We start from the raw sequence: 23,493 nt of genomic DNA, 5'->3' as shown, positions 1-23,493 counted from the left end.
TTGTTACGTGATACAGTCATAGAACTTAAACAGCATTTTCACAAGTCTTATCTGTATCTTACCATGGCTATATGGGGAGGTACTAATTTTATAGACAAGGAAACTGAAGCAATAAAGATTAATTTTATGCTTGAAGTTTTACAGCTAGGTGACAGCTCAAATTAAAGACATCTTTCTGAAATGCCATTCGTGTTCGGGAATGTACTGCATATGTGTGTGTTTCTTGCAAGAAAATTTGGTTCAAAGTTAGAGTACACATGACAAGCATTTTGTTAAATAATATGTAGTATTTGACAGATAGGGGCCTTTTTACTATATGTCACTTAGGGAAAATAATGTGAAAGTATTTTGAAAACAATTAAAAGAATATGAGATGAAATTTAAATTGTCCGTATTCCTAAATTATCACCACCATATTATATAGTATCACATGCTGTATTTTAACTAATGACTTTAATCAAATGCATTAATTTGTTCATGTGAGTCAAAATTCAAGAGGTTTGTAAGCTTTACCGTGAAAAATCTCTCCCTCCTCTTCTGTCTAGCCTACTCAGTTCTTTTCCCCAGAGGTGATGTTACTTTGTTATAGATCCTTGCAAAGTTACTACTATACTCAAATCTACATATTCTTGTCCTCCTTTTCATGAAATTTGAAATATGTCAGACCTACTGTAATACTTTTTTTATTTTTCGTTTTAATGCTGTTCTGGTTATCTATTGCTGAGACACAAATGACTCCAAAATGTAGAGACTTAAAATTATTTTGTCATCTCTATGGCTCTAGTAAGTGGGCTTAGTAGGTGCTTCTCACTCTGATCTTTCCCCCGCTTTTCCAGTTCATTATGGGGCAAGAATCATCCTAACATCTGGCAGTTGGTTGGGACGTCAGCTGAGGCTGTTAGGTAGAACACACCTACATGTGTGCCACCTGGCCTGGATTTTTTTTCCCAGCATGATGGCTAGGTTGAAGAGTAAGTGTCCCCAAAAAGAAGAATGTGGTGTGGAATGTCTTGTTGCAGTTGCCTTAGAAAATACAATCTATTGGCCGGGCACAGCGGCTCAAGCCTGTAATCCTAGCACTTTGGGAGGCCAAGGTTGGCGGATCAGGAGGTCAGGAGTTTGAGACCAGCCTTGCCACCATGGCAAAACGCTGTCTCTACTAAAAATATAAAAATCAGCCAAGTGTGGTGGCAGTAATCCTAGCTACTCAGTAGGCTGAGGCAGGAGAATTGCTTGAACCTTGGAGGCGGAGGTTGTGATGAGCCAGGATCACACCACTGTATTCCAGCCTGGGCGGCAGAGCATGACTCCATCTCAAAAAAAGAAAAGAAAATACAATCTACTATAAGACCTATCTACACCAAAAGAGCATCCACATTTTTCTTGGCTGTAACAGTATTCCCTTGCGTGGGTCATATTAGTAATATCAGTTCTCTACTTTTAGATATGTACATTGTTATATCTTTGACTGTAATCATACTGTACTAAATACCAGCAGTCATTTCTCATATATTCTGAGTATATCTGCAGTATAAATTCCCAGAAGTGGATTGCTGTGTCAGAGATTATACTCCCTGATAAATTGTGACTCTGATAAATTTTTCCAAATTGCCCTCTAACCAGCAATGCTCAGAAAGGCCTATTACCTTACTTTACTAACTCAGAGTATTATACTTTTAGATCTTTTCCATCCTTGTAAATGAAACAGCATTTTTCCCAGTATGCAAGGTCAAGCATCTTTTCGTATTTTTAAAGCCCATTGTGTTTGGTTTCTCTTTTCTTTCTTTTTTGTGATGCTGTCATAGCTCACTACAGGCTCAAACTCCTGGGCTCAAGTGATATTCCCACTTCATCCTCCTTAGAACATGGGACTACAGGTATGCAGCAACACACTTGGCTGATTTTTAAATTTTTTGTAGAGAAGCATTCTCGGTATGTTGCTCAGGGTAGTCTCAAGCTCCTGGCCTCAAGCAGGCCTCCTACCTTGGCCTTCCAAAGTGTTGAGATTAAAGGTGTGAGCCACCATGCCCAGCGTGTGTTTAGTTTTTCTGTGAGCTATTCATAACCTCATGTTATTTCTATATAGATTTCTTTATTATAGTTGCACTACTGCATTCTATCTGATTTATTAATGGTAATATTTCTCAGTACATCTATATTGTAGTCATTTTAGTGTCTAGTAATCTCCTCTTTATTATTTTTTAACTGTCCCATTGTTGGACATCTGTGTTTGTGTTTTTGTTTGCTGTTTTAGGTAATAACCTAGTAGGGGATATCTTATAATTTTACCCCCCACCCCGACTTACTTTTGTAAGACCAATTTCTAGAGGTGGTTACTGAACCAAAAGGACTTTTATCCTAATAAAATTCTTTTGTAGGATCAAAAGAATTCTTGTCTTCATCATTTTTTTTTATCCTTTAGAGTTACACCCAGTTTCTTTGGGAATTGGCATAGATAATTATATCCTAGGATTACAGGTTTCCTCTAGCTGTTAATGGGGATTTAAAGTTTTCCCTCTCTGTTCTCACTTCTTTAGTCTTCTTTTCTATTATGTTGTAAAATTCTCAGCTATCAGAACTTTTGTTTTTGTTTTTAGAGACAAGGTCTCCCTCTGTCCACCCAGACTGAAGAGCAGTGGTATGATTATGGCTCACTGCAGCCTCCACCCCCTGGGTTCAAGTGATCCTCCCACCTCAGCCTCCCAAGTAGATGGTACTACAGGTACATGTGCCACCATGCCTGACTAATTATTATTACTATTTTTGAGACGAAGTCTTGCTTTTGTCACCCAGGCTGGAATGCGGTGGTGTGATCTCGGCTCACTGCAACCTCCGCCTCCCAGGTTCAAGCAATTCTCCTGCCTCAACCTTCCTAATATCTAGGATTACAGGCACCTGTCACCATGCCCAGCTAATATATTTTTTTTAATAGACACAGTGTTTTACCATGTTGGCCAGGCTGGTCTCCAACTCCTGACCTCAGGTGACCTGCTCGCCTCAGCCTCCCAAAGTGCTGGGATTACAGGCGTGAGCCACTGCGCCCAGCTCTGGCTAATTTTTAAGATGAGGTCTTGCTACGTTGCCCAGGCTTGTCTTGAACTTCTGGCCTCGAGCAGTCTTCCTGAGACAGGAATCCCAAAGTGCTGGGATTACAGGTGTGAGCCACTGTGCCCAGCCATATATTAGGACTTCTAAATTCATTTCATATATAAGTTGTTGCCAAGCATGAAAGAATCACTTTAAAGGCCAGTAATGTTTTAAAGGTCTGGAAGATTCTCTTGAGAGCTAGGAAGCATTATGTGCTAGGTTCTTGAACCAGGAGAAAAGGGGTATCACTAAGGAGAAAGGGGAAGGAATCCTGGTATGCACAATTGCTTGGACACTATCCTTGCACATTTGACAAGTTTAGGAAAGTACTGTTGAACTGTTTGGTAAAGTATCTGTTGTCTATAAATAAAATGTTTTTTGTAGACATTTATATATCTATCTACCTACCTATAGATATCACTATATCTTTATCTATAGATTCCTTAAAGCTAAGCTAATTTCTTCAACTTTTTCTCTGTTGATATTTGTTTGGTAGCCTTTACCTCATTCTAGTTAATAACTTGTAACAATCTGTGCCCTATTATTTTTTTAAAAATACCTTTTGTCTTTGTAATGTGTTCTTTCATTCTTCCCAATTCAGTTTTGGTACGTTCCTGTTACGTAAACCTTATCTGGTGAGCAGAGACTTTCTTAGGATTATGCCACTTGGTGAGGTAATCACAAGGTCTTAGCTCTGAAGGCTCTCATACTGGCTTTATCAGTTTATTCCAGGGTGATAAGGTTTGGGGCACTAACTTAGTACTAGCCAAACTCCTAAGATTTATTTTATTTTTTTAGACAATCACCTAGGCTGGAGTGCAGTGACGCAATCTTGGCTCATTGCAACCTCTGTCTCCCTAGTTCAGAAGATTCTTGTGCCTCAGCCTCCTGAGTAGCTGGGACTACAGGCATATGTTACCACATCTAGCTAATTTTTGTGTTTTTAGTAGAGATGGGGGGGTTGCCATGTTGACCAGGCTAGTCTTGAACTCCTGACCTCAGGTCCCACCTCAGCCTCTTAAAATGCTGGGATTACAGGCAACCACGCCCAGCCAAAACTCTTAAGATTAATTTTATTTATTTGAGATAGAATCTTACTGTGTCCCCCAGGCTGGAGTGCAGTGGTGTGATCTTGGCTTACTGCAACATCTGCCTCCTGGGTTCAAGCCATTCTCCTGCCTCAGCCTCCCAAATCACTGGGATTACAAGTGTGTGCTACCATGCCCGACTAATTTTTGTGTTTTTTAGTAGAGTTGGGGTTTTACCATGTTGGCCAGGCTGGTCTCGAACTTCTGACATCAAGTTATCTACCCACCTTGGCTGAGATTACAGGTGTGAGCCACCATGCCTGGCCCTAAGATTAATTTTCAAACAATGTACATCAGTATGTTAGAAATACCTAGTGTTAGTTGGTTGTGGTGGTGCATGCCCATAGTTCCAACTACTGGGGAGGCTGAGTTAGGAGGATTGCTTGAGGCCAGGAGTTCAAGGGTGCAGTGAACTATGATTGCACCACTGCCCCAACCTAGGTGACAGTGGGAGACCCTATCTTAAAAAAAAAAAAAAGAAAGAAAGAAATTTCTGGGGTGATGTTCATCTGGTGACATGTGGCTGATGGCCTTATGTACTGGTTAGTGGATTCCCTTAGAGTTGGGTGTCCCATAAGGGTTGCTGTCAAGCTGTGATAGTAAAAAGCATTGACTTCTCAATATCCTTTCCCCTAGACACTGTTGGAGAAATACTAATTTTTATTCTTTACCTCACTCTTGACTTCATGCAGTATCTTCCCTGTGTATCATTAATATTCTTCAGGATTTTAAATCATTTCACAACTATTACCTTTAGATGTTACTCGTAGATTTTTATATTTTTTTTTCTTCCTTTATTTATTTTTGGGTACGGGGTGGGGATGGGATGACGGGGTCTCGCTGTCACCCAGGCTCAGGTGATCCTCCTGCCTGAGCCAGAAACCTCTCTCCCCAACACCCGCCACCCAACCCCAGTATCTGGGAGTATAGGTGCACACCACCACGCCTGTTTTTGTATTTTTGTTAGTAGCATTGGGGTTTCTCCATGTTGCCCACGCTAGTCTCGAACTCCTGGGCTCAAGCGATGTACCTGCCTGGGCCTCCCAAAGTGTTGAGACTGCAGGTGTGAATGATTGTACCAGACCCAGATTTCTTTTTTAAATTGTGGTAAAATATCCGTAACCCAAAACCATTTTTCAGTATACAGTTGAGTGATATTAACTACTTTAACATTGTTATGTAACTATCCAAAACTTTATCTTCCCTAACTGAAACTCTGTACCCATTAAACAGTACCCATTAAACAATAACTATTCCTTCTTCCCATGCCTGGCAACCACCATTCACCTTTTTTGTCTCTGACTGACTACTCTAGCTATCTCACATAAGTAGAATTGTACAGTATTTGTACTTCTGTGGTTTCCTTATTTCATTTAGCATAATGTCCTCAACATTCCGTGTTGTAACATGTGGCAGAGTTTTTTTCCTAAAATTTCTTAAGCTGGCTAATATTCCATTGTATCTATATACTTTATCTTGTTTGTCCATCATTGGACACTTAGGCTTCTTTCATCTTTAGCTATTATGAATAATGTTGCTGTAAACACTGGCGTATAAATACTGTTTTAAGTTCCTGCTTTCACTACTTTTGGATGTATGCCCATGAGTGAAATTGCTGGATCATATGGTAATTCTATCTTTAGTATTTCCGAGAAATCTCTATACCGTTTTCCACACCAGCTGCATAGCAGTTCCAATTTCTCCACATCATCACCCTCACTTTACCTTTTTCTCTTGCTTTGATCACAGCCATTCTAGTGGCAGTGAAGTGGTAGTTTGGGGTTTTGATTTACATATCCCTAATAATTGGTGATATATTGAACATCTTTACATCTTTTCATGTGCTTATTGGACTTTTTTTTTTTCTTTTTTGGTTTTTTGAGACAGGATCTCCCTCTGTCACCCAGGCTGGAGTGCAGTAGTAGGTTCACAGCACACTGCAGCCTTGGCCTCCTGAGCTCAAGTGATTCTTCCACCTGTACCTCCCAAGTAGTCCAGCACATACCCCCATGCCTGGCTGATTTTTAAATATTTTGTAGAGACAGAGTCTCACTCTGTTGTCCAGACTGATCTCAAACTCCTGCTCAAGCAGTCCTTCTGCCTCAGAGTTCCAAAGTCCTGGGATTACATGAGTGAGCCACTGTGTCCAGCCCTATTGGTCATTTATATATATTCATTGGATAAATGTCTTTTCAAGTCCTTTGTCCATTTTCTTTTTTTGAGTCAGAGTTTCACTCTGTCACCTAGGCTGGAGTTCAGTGGCATGATCTTCGCTCACCGTACCCTCCATCTCGGTACAAGCAATTCTCCTGCCTCAGCCTCCCTAGTAGCTGGGATTACAGGCATCCGCCACCACATCCAGCTAATTTTTGTATATCTAATAGAGCCGGGGTTTCATCGTTTTGGCCAGGCTGATCTCGAACCCCTGACCTCAGGTGATCTGCCCACTTCGGCCTCCCGAAGTGCTGGGATTACAGGCATGAGCCACTGTGCCCAGCCCTTTGTCCATTTTCTAATCAGGTTTTTTATTGTTGCTGAGTTGTAGGAGTTCCTTATATTAGTATATTCTAGCTGTCAGTTGCTTATCAGATGCTCATTGATTTTTAAGAATGAATCCTAGATAAGTTAGTATTTATAGATCACGTTTTAAGATGGATTAACTTTGAGAAGATTGCTGTTTTTCTGTGTTATCTATATAATAATTTTTTATTTTGTTGTTAGGTTTTGGAATGTTTTCTTTTTGGGTTTACTCATAGCATGTAGGCTTTACTCTGCCTTTTTTTTTTTTTATCCTGGGTGCTGAGTAATACTTTGCTCTGTGCTACTTTTGTTTCTTTTTTTCTCTTCCTCCTCACATTAATTGAAATGTAACTCTTCCCTAATTGCACTCACCACTGTCTCCTCTGCGATCCATTCACTGGGTGCTTCCTGTATACACATAGTTTTATGGGAAATAAAAATGGCTTCAGTTTTTATTTTTCCCGTTTTTGGCTATGTATTCTTCTCTGTAATTTTATCATCTGAAGTTAGTGCTTATCTGTCAGAGAAAATCTATTATGTTGGATTACTGCTATTAGTACTGATTTTCACAGCAAACCAATTTCTGTCTTTACTGATAACTTTAGTATCTAACAATCTCTAACTTGAGTTTTTTGATCACAAAGCCCCTATTCTATTTCTGAAATTTTGAACAAGACCCTTTCCCCTCTCTAGTCACTACATCTTTTCCTTTTAGTTTTAATTTAATTCCTACTTAATACTTACTATGTGTTTAGTTACTTGTATTTTTTTTTCACTTACACATTCGGATTGTTTTTTAAAGGTACTCAAATATGACAATCTTACTGTTTCTCTATATACATTTATTTACTACCAAAAATTGAAAAAGTAGAACATCGGCCAGGCGTGGTGGCTCATGCCTGTAATCCCAGCACTTTGGGAAGTCAAGGCGGGTGGATCACGAGGTTAGGAGTTCAGGACCAGTCTGACCAACAATATAAAATAAAAAAATAAATAAAAGTAGAACATCGGAATTTCCTTTTACTGCAATTCAAATTTTTGAAAACAAGAAAATCTAATTTATTATGCTTTAGCCAAACTACCCAGTGTTTTCTTTATATTATTTCCCCACAAGTTACTTTACTTCTGATTCTTTCTTTTGAGACAGTCTCTCTCTGTCGCCCAGACTGTAGTACAGTGGCACGATCTCAGCTCACTGCAACCTCTGCCTCCGGGGTTTAAGCATTTCTCATGCCTCCCAAGTAGATGGGACTACAGGCACGTGCTACCATGCCCATCTAACTTTTGTATTTTTAATAGAACCAGGGTTTCACCATTTTGGCCAGGCTGGTCCCGAACTCCTGGCCTCAAGTGATCCTCCTGCCTCAGCCTTCCAAAGTGCTGGGATTACAGGTATGAGCCATTGTGCCTGGCCTTACTTCCAAATCTTGATGTTGGATTTCATTTCACTAAAAAGGTTGTTTTTAATTGTTAAAAAAAATTATTTGAGCATAAAAGTTTGTTCTACCTACTCTGCCCTCACACCATGGTTTAGAATTTTGGTAAGATTATCAGGTTAAGAAGTATCAGCATTTTCATGCCTTTGTTACATGTTACCAAAATCCTTTCCTAAAGAGTTGCATGGTATTACCAGCTGTGCTTGGGCTTGCAAATTCCTGTTTTTATGGTTTTTTTTTTTTTTTTTTTGAGACAGAGTCTCATTCTTGTTGCCCAGGCTGGAATGCAATGACACGATCTTGGCTCACTGCAACCTCCTGCCAGGTTCAGGTGATTCTTCTGCCACAGCCTTCCGAGTAGCTAGGGTTACAGGAGTTGCTCACCTCCACGTCCAACTGATTTTTGTATTTTTGGTAGAGATGGGGGTCACCATGTTGGCCTGGCTGGTCTTGAACTCCTGAACTCTGACCTTAAGTGGTCCACCCGCTTCGGCCTCCCAGAGTGCTGAGATTACAGGCATGAGCCACTGTGCCTGGACTATTTTTTTCATTATGCTAATTTAGGAGATAAAAATTGTTTTTACTATGTGGATGATTTCATTGACTACTGGTCTCCTTTTCTCTGATTTCTTTTGTGAATTGTCTTTACACGTTTATCCTTGAGGTTCTAAAGTGTTTCTAGAGATTTATATTAGCTTTCTAAACATTGAAAATACTAATCCCTTAGCATCCATTGTAGAAATTTTTGTCATTATGTTTGCACCTTTGTTATGGATGTATGACACAAGTTTTGCAAACCTGAAATCTTAAATTTTTGTGTAATCAAATCAAATCTATAGTCCTTTCTTTTTTTATTTTTTGCTTTTTTAATCACCAGAGGCACTAGACTGGAAAATCTATAGTCTTATATAGAATTTTGGTCAATTTTAACGAAGTAATTCTTTCCTATCAGTTTTGATAAATAATGTTTGGGCTTGAAGTTGTATGCTTTCTCAGTTTTTGTATTTTTTCCCTTACTGTTAAATTTATGTAGAATCATTTTAATTATGTAGGGAGGTTACTTTTTTTTTTTTTTTAAATGAAATAGAGTCTCACTCTGCCACCCAGGCTGGAGTTTAGTAGTGCAATCTCAGCTTACTGCATCCTCCGCCTCCTGGGTTCAAACGATTCTTCTGCCTTATCCTCCTGAATAGCTGGTATTACAGGTGCGTGTCACCATACCCGGCTAATTTTTATATTTTTAGTAGAGACGGGGTTTTTCACCATGTTGGTCAGGCTGGTCTTGAACTCCTGACCTTGTGATCCACCCACCTCAGGCTCCCAAAGTACTGAGATTATAGACGTTAGCCACCACACCTGGGCACTTTGTTTTTAAATTGTTAATCTTTGGTTTAATGCCATCAATTTGGATATTCTTTCCCTTGCCTAGTGTATTGTAGTGTCTTCTGGCTTAGTATTTTGAGTCTTGCATATTATAATAGCCCTTTGGTATTTGCAGATTTGACATTTAAAGCTTCAGCTGTTCTCAACTGATCCCAAGTTCTATGATAAAGTAATTTGTAGTTTTGCTGAGGCTGAAATGTTACTTCCTTGCTGCCAGGCTTGCAAATAGGAGTTGATCACGTAGCTCAGAGGGAGCCTATCAGACAGGCCAGCACCCACATCTCAACGCAGCTTTGTTTTTCTCTACTTGTCATCGCGTACACAGTAACTCTCCAAGTGATAAAAGCTGTTTCTTTGTGAAATATGGGCCCGAAAAGAAAACCAACTGCTAGTGCTGGTGATGGAAGTGAAGAAAAAATGAAGAGGTCTAAGAGTGATGATTCTTAGCCAGAAAATAGACGTTTTGGATAAATTAAAGTGGTTTTACAGATTCAGGTAAGTTTGTGGTTGGTTAATGTTACTACACTATTGATGTAGTAGTTTATCTTTTCAGAGGCAGAATTTATTTACATAACTTTATAAATTACTAGTAATGTATTTTTAGGAACACTTAAGGATTTGAAGATGTCACCTAGATGTCAGTTACACTTCACTGAGTTTTATAGGGAAAGTGAAACACCATAGTAGTATTTGGTCAGGTGTGGTGGTTCATTGCTGTATTCCCAGAACTTTAGGAGGCCAAGGCGGGTGGATCACCAGAGGTCAGGAGTTCAAGACCAGTCTGGCTAACATGGTAAAACCCTGTCTCTACTAAAAATACAAAAATTAGCCGGGTGTGATGGCAGCCACCTGTAATCCCAGCTACTCAGGAGGCTGAGGCAAGGGAATCTCTTGAACCCAGGAAGCAGAGGTTGCAGTGAGCCGAGGTTGAACCATTGCACTCCAGCCTGGACAACAACAGCGAAACTCCATCCCAAAAAAAACAACATTATAGTAGTATTTGAAAGCTTTAGGACTTTGGGAAATCATGCAAGTCTTGGGGTGTATTATGTATATCAAGAGTTTATTATGCTGGCCGATACTATTCCAATAATATTTCTGTTCATGTGGTACTGCAGCACTTTTCATTTTTTTAAGTATATTGTAAAACTTATTTTCCCTGGCCTGTAATATTGGTCTTTTTCTCCCCCAGAATTGTGCTTTATCATATCATATGAACAATAGTACAGTGTTTTTGTTGTTGTTTTTTATTGTGTATGTGTGTTTTGGGGTTGGGGGACAGAGTTACACTCTTGCTGCCTGGGCTGGAGTGCAATGACACGATCTTGGCTCACTGCAACCTCCGCCTCACGGGTTCAAGTGATTCTCCTGCCTCAGCCTCCCGAGTATTTAGGGTTACAGTCATGCACCACCATGCCTGGCTAATTTTTTTGTATTTTTAGTAGAAATGAGGTTTCGCCGTATTGATCAGGCTGGTCTCAAACTCCTGACCTCAGGTGGTCCACCCGCCTCAGCCTCCCAAAGTGCTGGGATTACAGGTGTGAGCCACCGCGCCCAGCCCAGTACAGTGTTACCAAGTGAAAAATATCTTGATGTTTTTGAGGTTGTGTTATAACTTGAGTAAAAACCTTTTGGAATATCTATTTTTTCACGTTTGGGAGCTACATCTCTCTCTATTCAAATGTTATCTGAAATAGCCCCTAAATGGTTCCATGTATCTTTTATGAACTTCCTTCTTTTAGCAGACATTTGTAAACATTTGTATGAACAAGGATTTATATTAGATGCTGGTACAGAGAGGGGCTCCTACAAGTTGAGCATCCCTAATCTAAAGTCTGAAATAATCCCGAACTCTTTGAGTATCAATATGATGTCACAAGTGAACAGTTTCACACCTAACACCTTTACCTTCTGATAAAACAATGTACATAAACTTTGTTTCATGCACAAAATTATTTTAGCTTTAGGCTGTGTGTATAAGCTTTATGTGAAACAAATGAATTTCATGTTTTGACTTGGGTCTCTTCCCAAAAATATCTCATTATGTCTATGCAAATATTACAAACTCTTTAAAAATCCAAAACACTTCCAAGTATTTCAAATAAGGGATACTTAACCTGTGGTCATTGCTCAAGTAACTTCCAGTCAAGGAGGAGAAAAAGTTATATAAACCAGTGATTATAAAAGATGTGAAACGTTATTTCACAGAGAACTCTGGGAGCACAGATATAGGGAAGAAAAGTTTCTAAGCGGAGTTGAGGAATGAATTGATTGTCTTCTTTGTTAATCTGAGTGGGATCCATTCCCATTCCTTCCCTTGGTTTTATTTCTAGATTTAGAAAGAATGCCCTGTTTTGGTATAAGGAAGAATCTTACGTGTTTACTAGGAATGGATATTGACTCAAATGCCTTTTTGTAATTTGTTTAAATAAAAATGGATTTTTCTTCATTAGCCTGTTAGTGTAATAGTTTTGTGTTTCTGCAAGAATCTCCTTGGTCATTGGCATTTGTTTGTCTTAATGTATTTGTTGCAATTTCTTTGTATTTTGTCATTTTTGTACATGTATTATAGAAAAGATTGGTGATCTTTTGTGGTATCTTTAATTGGCTTGAGAATTGGATCATATTTTCTTTAAGGCAGCATCACTAATACAGTTGGCTCTGTGAATTTGTAAGTTCCACATTTATGGATGCAACCAACTGCAGGTTGAAAATATTAAGGGGCAAAAAATTCACTTAGCTCCAAAAAGCAAAAATTAAATTTGCCACACACTGAATACTATGTTGAATCCATGTGGATGAACTGATGCTAGGTATTATGTTAGGTGTTATAAGTAATCTAGAGATGCTTTAAAGTATACAGGAGGATGTGCTTAGGTATATGCAAATACTTTGCAATTTTATATCAGGGACTTGAACATCCTCAGATTTTGTTATCCGTCGGGGGATTCTAGAACCAGTCCTTCATGATACCTGGGGAGGTCTTGGAAATAGTCCTCTACTGATACTGAGAGACGACTGTGGTTATTTCCCTGAGCCTGAAGTATACTTATGGATGTATAAATGAATGTTTTTACTACTAGTATACTGTGTGGTCATAGCATGTCTCTAAAAATTAAAAACAGTCTGTATATTTTAATTTTCTTTTCCAGGTTTTCATCAAACTATACTTGAAAAAAGGCTTATTGTGTATTGTGATTTATTTTCCTCTTTTCCTTTTTGATAAGAAGTACTGTCTTAGGGACTTAATTTTAGTTTTAAAACATTTTTTGATCCTACAGGAGAACCTCTCATGACCTTGAAAAAGTGACACAGTGCTCTCTGAGTATCCTTTACCGTAAATGCAGTTTATTAGAAAATGGATAATTCTGCTAATTGTTGGTTAAAAAACAGTTTGAGGCCGGGCGCAGTGGCTCAAGCCTGTAATCCCAGCACTTTGGGAGGCCGAGGCGGGTGGATCACGAGGTCAAGAGATCGAGACCATCCTGGTCAACATGGTGAAACCCTGTCTCTACTAATACAAAAAATTAGCTGGGCATGGTGGCGCGTGCCTGTAATCCCAGCCACTCAGGAGGCTGAGGCAGGAGAATTGCCTGAACCCAGGAGGCGGAGGTTGCAGTGAGCCGAGATCGCGCCATTGCACTCCAGCCTGGGTATCAAGAGCGAAACTCCGTCTCAAAAAAAAAAAAAAAAAAAAACTGGATTAGAATATATTTACAGTATGATTAGTGAAAATTCATAAATTAGAATTTAGGTGAAAGTAAAGACATTTACAGTATTGTTTGCAAAATTCAGAAGATTTTAGTTATACTAAAGCCAGCAACCAGTTAACCTGAAAGAGCATGAAAAGTAAATGTTAAGTCTAATATAAAAGAGCTGTATCTCATTAGATTTCATTTTTTTAACACATTTGATACTAGTAAATCTCTATCAACATCACTAGATAAACTGCTGAAATTTAGAGAAATACATCATAATTCTTTTGCATAATACAACAGTTTTAGAAAATTGAAATTCAAGTGCATACCATTTTGGGAATAGGGTTTGAATGTCACACCTTGAGCTAATCGTAGAAGGAAGGGAGGAGCATACCAATTAACAGTGAATGCTAGAGCAGCAGCAGAGGGAAGTTTAAGTGGGGTACAGTGTGACATTTGATACTAGAGTAATAGAGGAGAGGGTTTGTTGCTATCAGCCAGCATGCTGGCAAAAATGACTCTGTGTGGGCCTTTTAATTTTAACAATAAAGTACTATTGAATAATGCTACTTTCTGAGTGTTAGAATCAGGAAAAGTACGGATCCAAAAAATTCTTATGGCAGGGAGTGAAAGAGGTAGAAGCAAATATTGAATCAACTGAACAAATTAAATCAAGGTTAAGGTAATAATAATGACTACCACAATTAAATTGTCATAATGTTTTAAAAGATAATATAACAAGAGGCTGGGTGTGGTGGGTCACGCCTGTAATCTTGGCACTTTTGGGAGGGACTCCAGCCTGGACAGAGTGAGACTGTGTCTCAGAAAAAAAAAGAAAAAATATATATATATAAATAAATATTAATTTGATGATAATGGACTGAGACTAAATTGCCAGCGTGTGCCAATAAAAACTGGTAAAATGGAACAGGACATGGTATTGGCAATGTAGATGGTAATTATAAGCATACTGGGTTTCCCCCCATTTTTTAAGACTGTCATGCATTTCTTTAATTGTGAAGCAATTTAGAAATGTAGTCTTGGCTGGGCATGGTGGCTTATGCCTGTCATCCCAGCACTTTGGGAGGCAAAGGTGTGCAGAATACCTGAGGTCGAGAGTTGGAGACCAGCCTGGCCAACATGGGGAAATCCTGTCTCTACTAAAAATACAAAAATGAGCCAGGTGTGGTGGTGGACGCCTGTAGTCCCAGCTACTCTGGTGGCTGAGGCAGGAGAATTACTTGAACCTGGGAGGCAGAGGTTGCAGTAAGCCAAGATCACGCCACTGCACTCTACCTGGATGACAGAGTAAGATTGTCTCAAAAAAAAAAAAAAGAAAAGAAATGTAATCTGAAGCTTATTTAGCTTAGAAGCATACGTTTGTCAGTATTTAAAGCCATTATCAACTGTAGTCTGTCAAGTTTTTGGGTGTTTTTTTTTTTTTTTGGTTTGTTATTTGGTTTTTAGTTTTTTTTTTTAAACCCTCATTTATTACTTTCCACTGACACATAATAGTTGTACATGTTTGTGGGGTACAGCGTGACATTTTGATACATGTATACAACCAGGTGTTTTCTATATTCTGAAAACATTTGGAGAAAAATGATTAACTTATTGCAGTCCTTTTCTTTCAGCTGCTTTTCTAACCCAAACTGTATGTCTTGATGACACTACAGTAAAGTTTGAAATATGGGATACAGCTGGTCAAGAACGATACCATAGCCTAGCACCAATGTACTACAGAGGAGCACAAGCAGCCATAGTTGTATATGATATCACAAATGAGGTAAGTACGGATGCATTCCACAGTGAAACTAACCTTTCTGCTGGAGCTTTTGTGAATTAGAAAATCTGGTTTAAAAATAAATAAAATGAAAATATCTCATAATACAGTAGTCCTAATAATTTCTTTTCCACAGTCACTTTGGACAGTCTTTTAAAGCCTTGTATCACAAAGATGTTTCCTAACCATTTTTTGAGCCTATGTCAAATAGTTGTTTCTTTGTTTAACAGGAGTCCTTTGCAAGAGCAAAAAATTGGGTTAAAGAACTTCAGAGGCAAGCAAGTCCTAACATTGTAATAGCTTTATCAGGAAACAAGGCTGACCTAGCAAATAAAAGAGCAGTAGATTTCCAGGTATGTTAAATTTAATTTTCATTTGAAAGGCACTTTTCTTCCTGTAAGTTTTTCTTTTGTGTCAACACTTGAATTAGTTACAATGTTAAAAACATGCAAGTAATAGAAAATACAGATTTTTAAAACAAATATGAAATATTACATGTAATAAAATGCTTCTGATAAATAAATTTGTAAATCTATTATTATAATATATAAACTGATTCAAAGATTTTGTAGACTTAAACAATAAAGGCTAAGCATGGTGGCTCATGCCTGTAATCCCAGCACTTTGGGAGGCCAAGGCTGGTGGATCACCTGAGGTTAGGAGTGTGAGACCAGCCTGATAAACATGGAGAAACCCTGTCTCTACTAAAAATACAAAATTAGCCAGTTGTGGTGGCGCATGCCTGTAATCCCACCTACTCGGGAGGCTGGGGCAGGGGAATCACTTGAACCCAGGAGGCAGAGGTTGTGGTGAGCCGAGATCACGCCATCATATTCCAGCCTAGGCAACAAGAGTGAAACTCTGTCTTAAAAACAAACAAACAAACAAACAAAAAAAAAACAATAAAAGTAGTCATTGTTCCCAGTGCAGAAAGTGATTGTATCCTGCTCTAATTCCTCCATCCCACACATACTTTATATCCTTCCTAACCCTCGTTTACTCATCTTCAAGTATGTATCAGCACACCTGTGTACCCACATATATACATGCCCACACACTTGTGTGGTTGTTCTTAAAGGGGCATTCAAAAATAAAGGCTCTGCCAGTCTACATCCAGAGTTGAAAATAAAAAAGCTAAAACATAATTTAAAAAAATTTTTTAAGGCTCAAAAAATTCAGTTTGTGTCTTACGATTGCTAATTCAGAATGTCTGCTGCCACAAAATAGAGCAAGTGCAATCACTTAAAAACAAAGCAAGTCCTCTGCTTAGACCTTTTAAAACTGCGCCTGTTCTCTTGCTCTTTGGCTTCTCTGCTAGAAGGGTGGTTGTCCTACTATGTATATATCAGTGATGGAATAGTTTTCTTGTTTGATGACAGTGATGGAATACATGTATTCTTGCACCATTAGGTACTAAGCTGAGCATGTTACACTTGTAATTTTATTTAATTCTTACGAAAATGATGTGAGATACAGTATCATCCGTTACTCTTTCCAAAATTGTTCCCTCCCCAGCACAAGAGTGGTAAAGAAAACACTTAAGTTACAGTCAGAAGTGGCCCTGTCACATAACAGTTCAGAGGAACCTCAGTTGTTTCTTTGTCCAATGGGAAAGATAATTGGTTACCTCTCACAACAGCTATGAGGATCAAAGATAATAATAATAATATATGTAAACTGTAAAAGCATGACAAAAATGTAGGGCAGTGATACAATTTTCAAAGGAATGATTCATGATATATTCAGGATTATAATGTTGCTGTAGAAGTCATTGAAAATTAAATACGAGGTTGTCATTTAGTGGTTGAAGCCAGTGTTAGATACTTGGTTTCCCTTTGTCTTCATTGCAGATAATAAGTGTAAATAAAAAGATTGCCATTGAGATCAAAGAGAGTTTTATTTAGAATAAGATAATTCTCCCCCATCTCTGGAACTCAGTATTTGAAAGCAGATTTAATGTAAGAACAGATTAATCAAGGTGGGATAATGCCAGAAGTTCAGACAACAAAAGAAATAGTCCATTATAAAATTATTTTGCACAGTACTCTTATTGTACTTATTAACACACTTATTGATTATAGATGATTATAGATAATCAGGTTGGAGTAGTAATAAGTAAGTCTCCTTTTCTGTAACAAATATAAAGCAGGTGTAGTGTATTTCCAAGAAATATATCTCATTTTTTGTTCCGTAAACAGGAAGCACAGTCCTATGCAGATGACAATAGTTTATTATTCATGGAGACATCAGCTAAAACATCAATGAATGTAAATGAAATATTCATGGCAATAGGTAAGATTAATATCTCTTTTAAATAAAAGTAAGTGTGAGGCATGTTTGGTTTGACTGTCTCTTGTTTAAAAAATTCCTGGCGGGGGGTGTGTGTGATTATACCAGTTTTCTAGGTCTCTTCCACAAAGCAATAATTTGTTGGTAATATTGTTAAGTTTGAAAGATGATTACCTGTTAGGTTGTAATACTATCAATTTAGGTAAGCTTATTCCAGGTAAGTTAAGCCTGAACCTTTACCTAATAGTTGAAACAGATTTTGCAAAGGTTTCACTGGGAAAATTGGATAAATATGGTTTTTTTTAGGTTATACTTTTTAAAAATCAAATTGTTGGTAAGTATAACTCAGAAGAACATGGCACATAAGTATACAGTTTGACAAATTATTTCAATGTAAGCATTATAAGGGAGACAATTTCGGAGCATAGAGGCATAAGGAGAAAAAGGGAAAACAAAACAACACCCATACTTTATATTACCTCAGACGGTCATTTGATCTTACACAGTGTTCTTGCCTTTGCTTTAAGGTACTTTTAACTGATGGTAATTGCTGTTTCAGTTTTTGATTATTGGTAACAAATTTGGAGTTGTAATAAGCCTCCTTTTTTCTATAACAAAAATAAAGGTTGGTTTTGTTTTTTGGTTTTTGGGGTTTTTATTTTGTTTTGATTTTTGACCCTTTCCTCTTTCCATTGGTTTTAAGATATAGATTCTATCTGAAAGGTCTGTTTTGGTTGTTCTTAAAGTTTACTGTCTCTAGTTTTCATATACACAGCATTCTTCTCATCCCGTAACATCTTTTATTTTACAACACTAATTCTTAACTGGGGTGTTCACAGTCCTAACCCCAAGTAAGAAAATATTCTTAAATTGAACTTATATAGTTAATAGCTGAAACAGAGAATAGTGAAAACTCAGTAAAAGTTGCAAGTATTTTTATTATTTTTCACTAGGTGACAGAGTTTAATTGTACTTCATTTAAAATGGTAAAAAAAAAAACAAACTTGCCTGTTTCTCATGTAAAATGTTTTCCTGAAAAACTCAAGTTTGCAGTTTGCTAGGGTAATACTGGCATAGTTGTGAAGGATTGTATGATAATATATTCATTTTTAAATGGACACATTACACCCAGAATCACATTTGAAAAGTTAGAGGAAACAAGGAGATAATAGGTCTCTGACATCAGCCTGGACTTTAAACCTTTTTCACAGTGTTTAAACTCTACCAGATGGGCTTTAATTTGTACCTTTTATTCAAACATGCTAATAAAGTCATTTTTCTAGTTAGAAAGTAGCCTACATATTTTAGTTTTTTGTTTTTTTCTGAAATTAGAATCCCTTCTTAAAACCTATGGGCAAATGGAATTATGGCCTTTCCATTTCCCTCACTAGATTAGTAAATTATTTTTCTTTCTTTTTTTTGTTATGAAGGAATAATTTGATAGATGAGTAACTTAAATCACACAGTGCATTCATAACAGTTCTAATCAATGCAGGGGCTGAAAAGTTTCTCATTCTAATTTACTTCCTTCAGCCTCTGAATCTCACTCACATCTGATTTAAATACTTAAGGAAGGAAGCATGCTAAAGGGAGACATGATTGCTCAATCCAGAACCTAAGTTACTATTATTATACAGTGTATAATGCTATTTTGTGTCCCAGGTACCAGCGTTCAGCATCTGTGGGACTTTGCTTGTAAATACATTTGATTGGAGATTTACCATTAATACCATTTATGCTACCAGCCCTAGAGCCAGTCCTAGAGAAGTAGCCCAATTGAAGGCTTTCTTTCCAAATTTAAGTGCTCCTGGCTTCCAGATTCATTGCCCAACCCAGCATCTAGGATTCTAAAAATGATTGATGCTGATGTGAAATGAATGTGTAGAACAAATAAAGGATAAAAGGTCCACAATGCAACTAGGCAATCAGATTCTGAAGTAGAGCATATTCAACTTCTGTGTAACCTGAGTCAAAGCTATGGTAAAGTTAAGAGTCTTACCGTAGTAGTCCAGCCCCAAGATTGATAGAGATCTGTATGTACAGCCACTCTTAGAATCAGTACCCTTAGACATTTTTAATATTCTGCCTCCCCTCAAAAAATGAATTTAGCGCATCAAGGATCTTATGGATTAAAATAAACTATAGCAGTCTCCAACTTTACAATGGTTTGACTTAACAATTTTTTAACTTAACGATGGTGCGAAAGTGATACACATTCAGCACATTCTCTATTTACTTTGGGGTTAAATTCAGAAACCCATCATAAATTTAAAATATCATAAATCAGGCCAGGCACGGTGACTCACGCCTGGAATCCTAGCACTTTTGGAGGCCAAAGTGGACAGATCACCTGAGGTCAGGAGTTGGTCAGGAAACCAGCCTGGACAACATGTCAAAACCCTGTCTCTTTTAAAAATACAAAAATGAGCTGGGCATGGTGGTGTGCTCCTATAGTCCCAGCTACTTGGGAGGCTGAGACAGGAAAATTGCTTGAACCCAGGAGGCAGAGGTTCCAATGAGCTGAGACCGTGCCAGTGTACTCCAGCCTGGGTGACAGAGCAAGACTCTCAAAAAAAATAAAAAATAAAAACATACAACTGAGGATGGATATATCAGGAAGTAGCCCCATTGTAAGTCAAGGAGCGTCTGTATATCCAGCAGGTAAGTTTTGTTTAATCATTGGTAAGCACACTTTAGAAAATACCCACTAGCTCTCTAGAGCTTGGCAGAGGTAAAGCCATAGCTGCTGGTTGAGTATGTTTTCTGAATCTGACAAGCCATACTCATCTGACTGAAATAAAATTGGGAAATAGTTTTTGGAGATGGGGTCTTCAGGATCAATTCCATTTGTATTAGGTATAACTACTGGTGAGTCAGATTAGGATTCATCAGCCCATAAAAGGAGAAAATGAGGTTGGGTGTAGCGACTCACTCCTATAATCCCAGTACTTTGAGAGGCCACAGTGGGATGATCTTCAAGGCCAGGAGTTCTAGACCAGCCTGGACAACAGAGCAAGACCCTGTCTCTGGGGGAAAAAAAAAAACAAAAAAAACAGGCATGGTGGTATACATCCTGTAGTCTCAGCTACTTGGGAGGCTGAGGTGGGTGGATCTTTTGAGCCCAGAGATTGAAGGCTGCAGTGAGCTATGATTGTTGCACCACACTCCAGCTTGGGCTGCAGAGGGAGACCTTGTCTCCGCAAAGAAAAGAAATATGGCTGCAGGCTACACTCAAACTAAGATCACGATAAAGTGTTGAGTATGTCTGAATATGTGTGGGTATGTTTGTGTCTGAGTGTATTTCCACTAGCATGCCAAGGTATGTTTGTGTGTTGAGTATATTTCCGCCAGTATGCTAAGTTTTGACACATGCAAGCATCTAACATGGGTCTTACTGCCCTTCCTTTGCCCAAGGCATAGATTATAATTGTTCATTCTCAGAAATTCAACACTTACCTATTTCCCCTTTATTTCAAGGTAGCTGATAGTTACACTGCAAAGTGTAAGTTTCTCCTTTAAAAACTAAGAGGTCGAGCATAGTGGCTTGTGCTTGCTGTCCCAGCACATGGGAGGCTGAAGCGGAAGGGGGTTGCTTCAGCCCAGGAGTTCAAAACCAGCCTAGGCAACAAAGTGAGACACTCAGGGCTGCAGTGAGCCGTGATCACACCACTGCGCTTCATCCTGGGTGACAGAGTAAGACCCTGTCTCTTAAAAAAAGAGAGGGAGAAAATGTATATAGATGTTTTAAGGCCAGAGACTATAGAAGCCAGGAAGGAAATAGATATGATCTGTTATAATTCAGGATGATAATTAGTTACACAATAGAGGACAAGTTTTGTTGAGGTGATGATTGCGATGGTATTTGTTTCTCTCCTGACCTGGTCTAAAAAGTGTTTGTGGCAGTCTTAGAGAATGCTAATATGAGCTGAGCTTTATGAACTTGCTGGCCATCATCTTTATTGACTTAGATTTTTTTAATAGAAGTAATAATGAGACTGGGCGCCATGGCTCATGCCTGTAATCCCTATACTTTGGGAGGCTGAAGGCAGGTGGATCACTTGAGGTTAGGAGTTCAAGATCAGCATAGGCAACATGGTGAAATCCTGTCTCTACTGAAAAACAAAAATTAGCCTGGCGTGGTGGCATGTGCCTGTAACGCCAGCTACTCGGGAGGCCAAGGCACAAGAATTGCTTGAAGCCAGGAGGTGGAGGTTGCAGTGAGCTGAGATTGTGTCATTGCACTCCAGCCTAGGTGAACCTAGGTGACAAAGCAAGACTCTGTCTGAGGAAAAAAAAAAGTAATAATGAGTATAAAGTATAACTTTTCTGGTATTATTAAGTGAATCTGTATAGAGAATTATATAAAGCATTAGTCAGGCTTAAGTTTTAATTGTATCTGTAACCAGTCCCTGTCTACCCTTCTCTCAGCACTATTACCCCAGAGATCAAACTCCCTAAGACAGCAACCAGTGTTTCGGCATTTAATAGATACTTTTAACATTTGAAAAGAATGAACATGTGGTTATGTGATACTTTGGGGGTAACCTAACTGGAAAGAAAGATTATAAATAAACAGATGAAACTAATATTAATATGAATATTCTAATTCTATTTATTTGATCATTTTCTCTCAGCTAAAAAATTGCCAAAGAATGAACCACAAAATCCAGGAGCAAATTCCGCCAGAGGAAGAGGAGTAGACCTTACTGAACCCACACAACCAACCAGGAGTCAGTGTTGTAGTAACTAAACCTCTAGTTTGAACTAGCTGGAATAGTCTTCTGCTTCCTAAATGTTAATAACAATGGAATTGGAGCATTTAACCAGCCCACTATGACTTCCAAAAGAAGAGACTTACGATAGAGTCAAGTTTCTAATACAGAATTATTTTAAGTGTTTTGAACTTAATTTTTAATAACATGCATGGGTCCCTCTCACTAATGTTTCAGCAATAGGGAAAAATGAGAACTATGTGGACATTTGTTTCATTGGAAGGTTAGGGGAAATAATTTCCCATCACTAGAAATATAGACAAATGACTGTCTGGACCCACACAGTTAACCAGCCCATTTCTCCACACTGGTACAGTAGTCACCTGTGAAAAAAATTTGGAACTTACTAATTGGGGCTTTTCAAAAACATTCTTTTTTTAGAAGGAGATTCTAAAGTTACTTATGATGCTTAGCTGTAGTATTCAGGCAAATGTTCATTTCTCCTGGTACCTGTATTTAAAATGTACATTCCACATTTTAATGAATTAACCACAAGAAAATAATCCCACATATACAAGGTGGGGGTTGGGGGACAGGGAAGAGTATTAATGGTATCTAAATTATAGCCAGTCCTGTTTTTTTTAATGGGGTAAAAAAAAAAATGGCAACCCCATCTTGTTTTAGGAATTTGAGAACTAATAAATGCATCTTAATGGATAATGTTCCTTACAAACATATGAGTTCTTTAACAAAAATAAAATAAACCAGGTGTCTGTGATTTCTAATTAATCACTGCTGGCCATTACATAGATTTTGTTGTTTGGGGCAGGGAGGGGGCTTTTGTTCCCTTTTGACATAATATAGTCAATGCACTAACAATTATGTATATTCAAACTTGATTTTAAATTCGATGTTCAGCTGTACTGTAAATAGGGTACTGCATTGTAGTCTCCATATATGTATTACTTTTCTGTAATATTTAAGAGTTGCTTAAAAGTATACAAAATGTACAGTTACTAAAACAGCTAATTATTTCTCTCTCCCCCTTTGGCAGGAGGGGGCGTCAATTGTTCCTCCATGGCTAGAATCATAATAAACAATGTACCCACAATTTGTAACATAAAGTATTGCAATATGTTAGTAACAATCTTGCAGCCTTCTTTTCCAAAGTTCATTTTATTTTGATCAGTTCAGTATATTGCACTAATTATTTTAGGTATTTTCATTATATGAAAGCTACCATGTGTCAGAGATGATTTAATCTATTTAAGTGTTGGACTGCTAGGAGAACTTGTACATTTATGATAATGCAGAATTAGGAAAACGGTTCACCAGTGTTTAGTTTTATATTGAGGTGCTCAGGTTGGAATAAAGTGGTATAAAAAGCAAGTATTGGTTTTTCTCTCTCTCTCTCTTTTTTTTTTTTTTGGCATAAAATAGTTAATGTATATGAATGATATTATGTAACCTAATATCTGCTTTTATATTTACTATGTT

General features: G+C 38.0%; 1 protein-coding gene across 1 annotated transcript in view; it reads left to right on the top strand.

The window, feature by feature from the left end:
- The window catches only part of RAB5A (RAB5A, member RAS oncogene family), a 37,638-nt gene extending 14,253 nt beyond the window's left edge, over nt 1-23,385 (top strand). The window contains exons 3-6 of the mRNA XM_012466723.2: nt 14,847-14,998; nt 15,226-15,348; nt 17,194-17,287; nt 21,919-23,385. Of these exons, the coding sequence (XP_012322146.1) occupies nt 14,847-14,998; nt 15,226-15,348; nt 17,194-17,287; nt 21,919-22,034 (485 nt within the window). The 3' untranslated portion in view covers nt 22,035-23,385. The remainder of the gene's footprint in view (nt 1-14,846; nt 14,999-15,225; nt 15,349-17,193; nt 17,288-21,918) is intronic.
- The last annotated feature ends 108 nt before the right edge of the window (nt 23,386-23,493 follow it).

This window comes from Aotus nancymaae, unplaced genomic scaffold (genome assembly GCF_030222135.1).
Source record: "Aotus nancymaae isolate 86718 unplaced genomic scaffold, 86718_ANA_hifiasm-v0.15.2.pri h1tg000019l, whole genome shotgun sequence".
Lineage (NCBI taxonomy): Eukaryota > Metazoa > Chordata > Mammalia > Primates > Aotidae > Aotus > Aotus nancymaae.
This window is presented reverse-complemented; position numbering and strand designations above follow the sequence as displayed.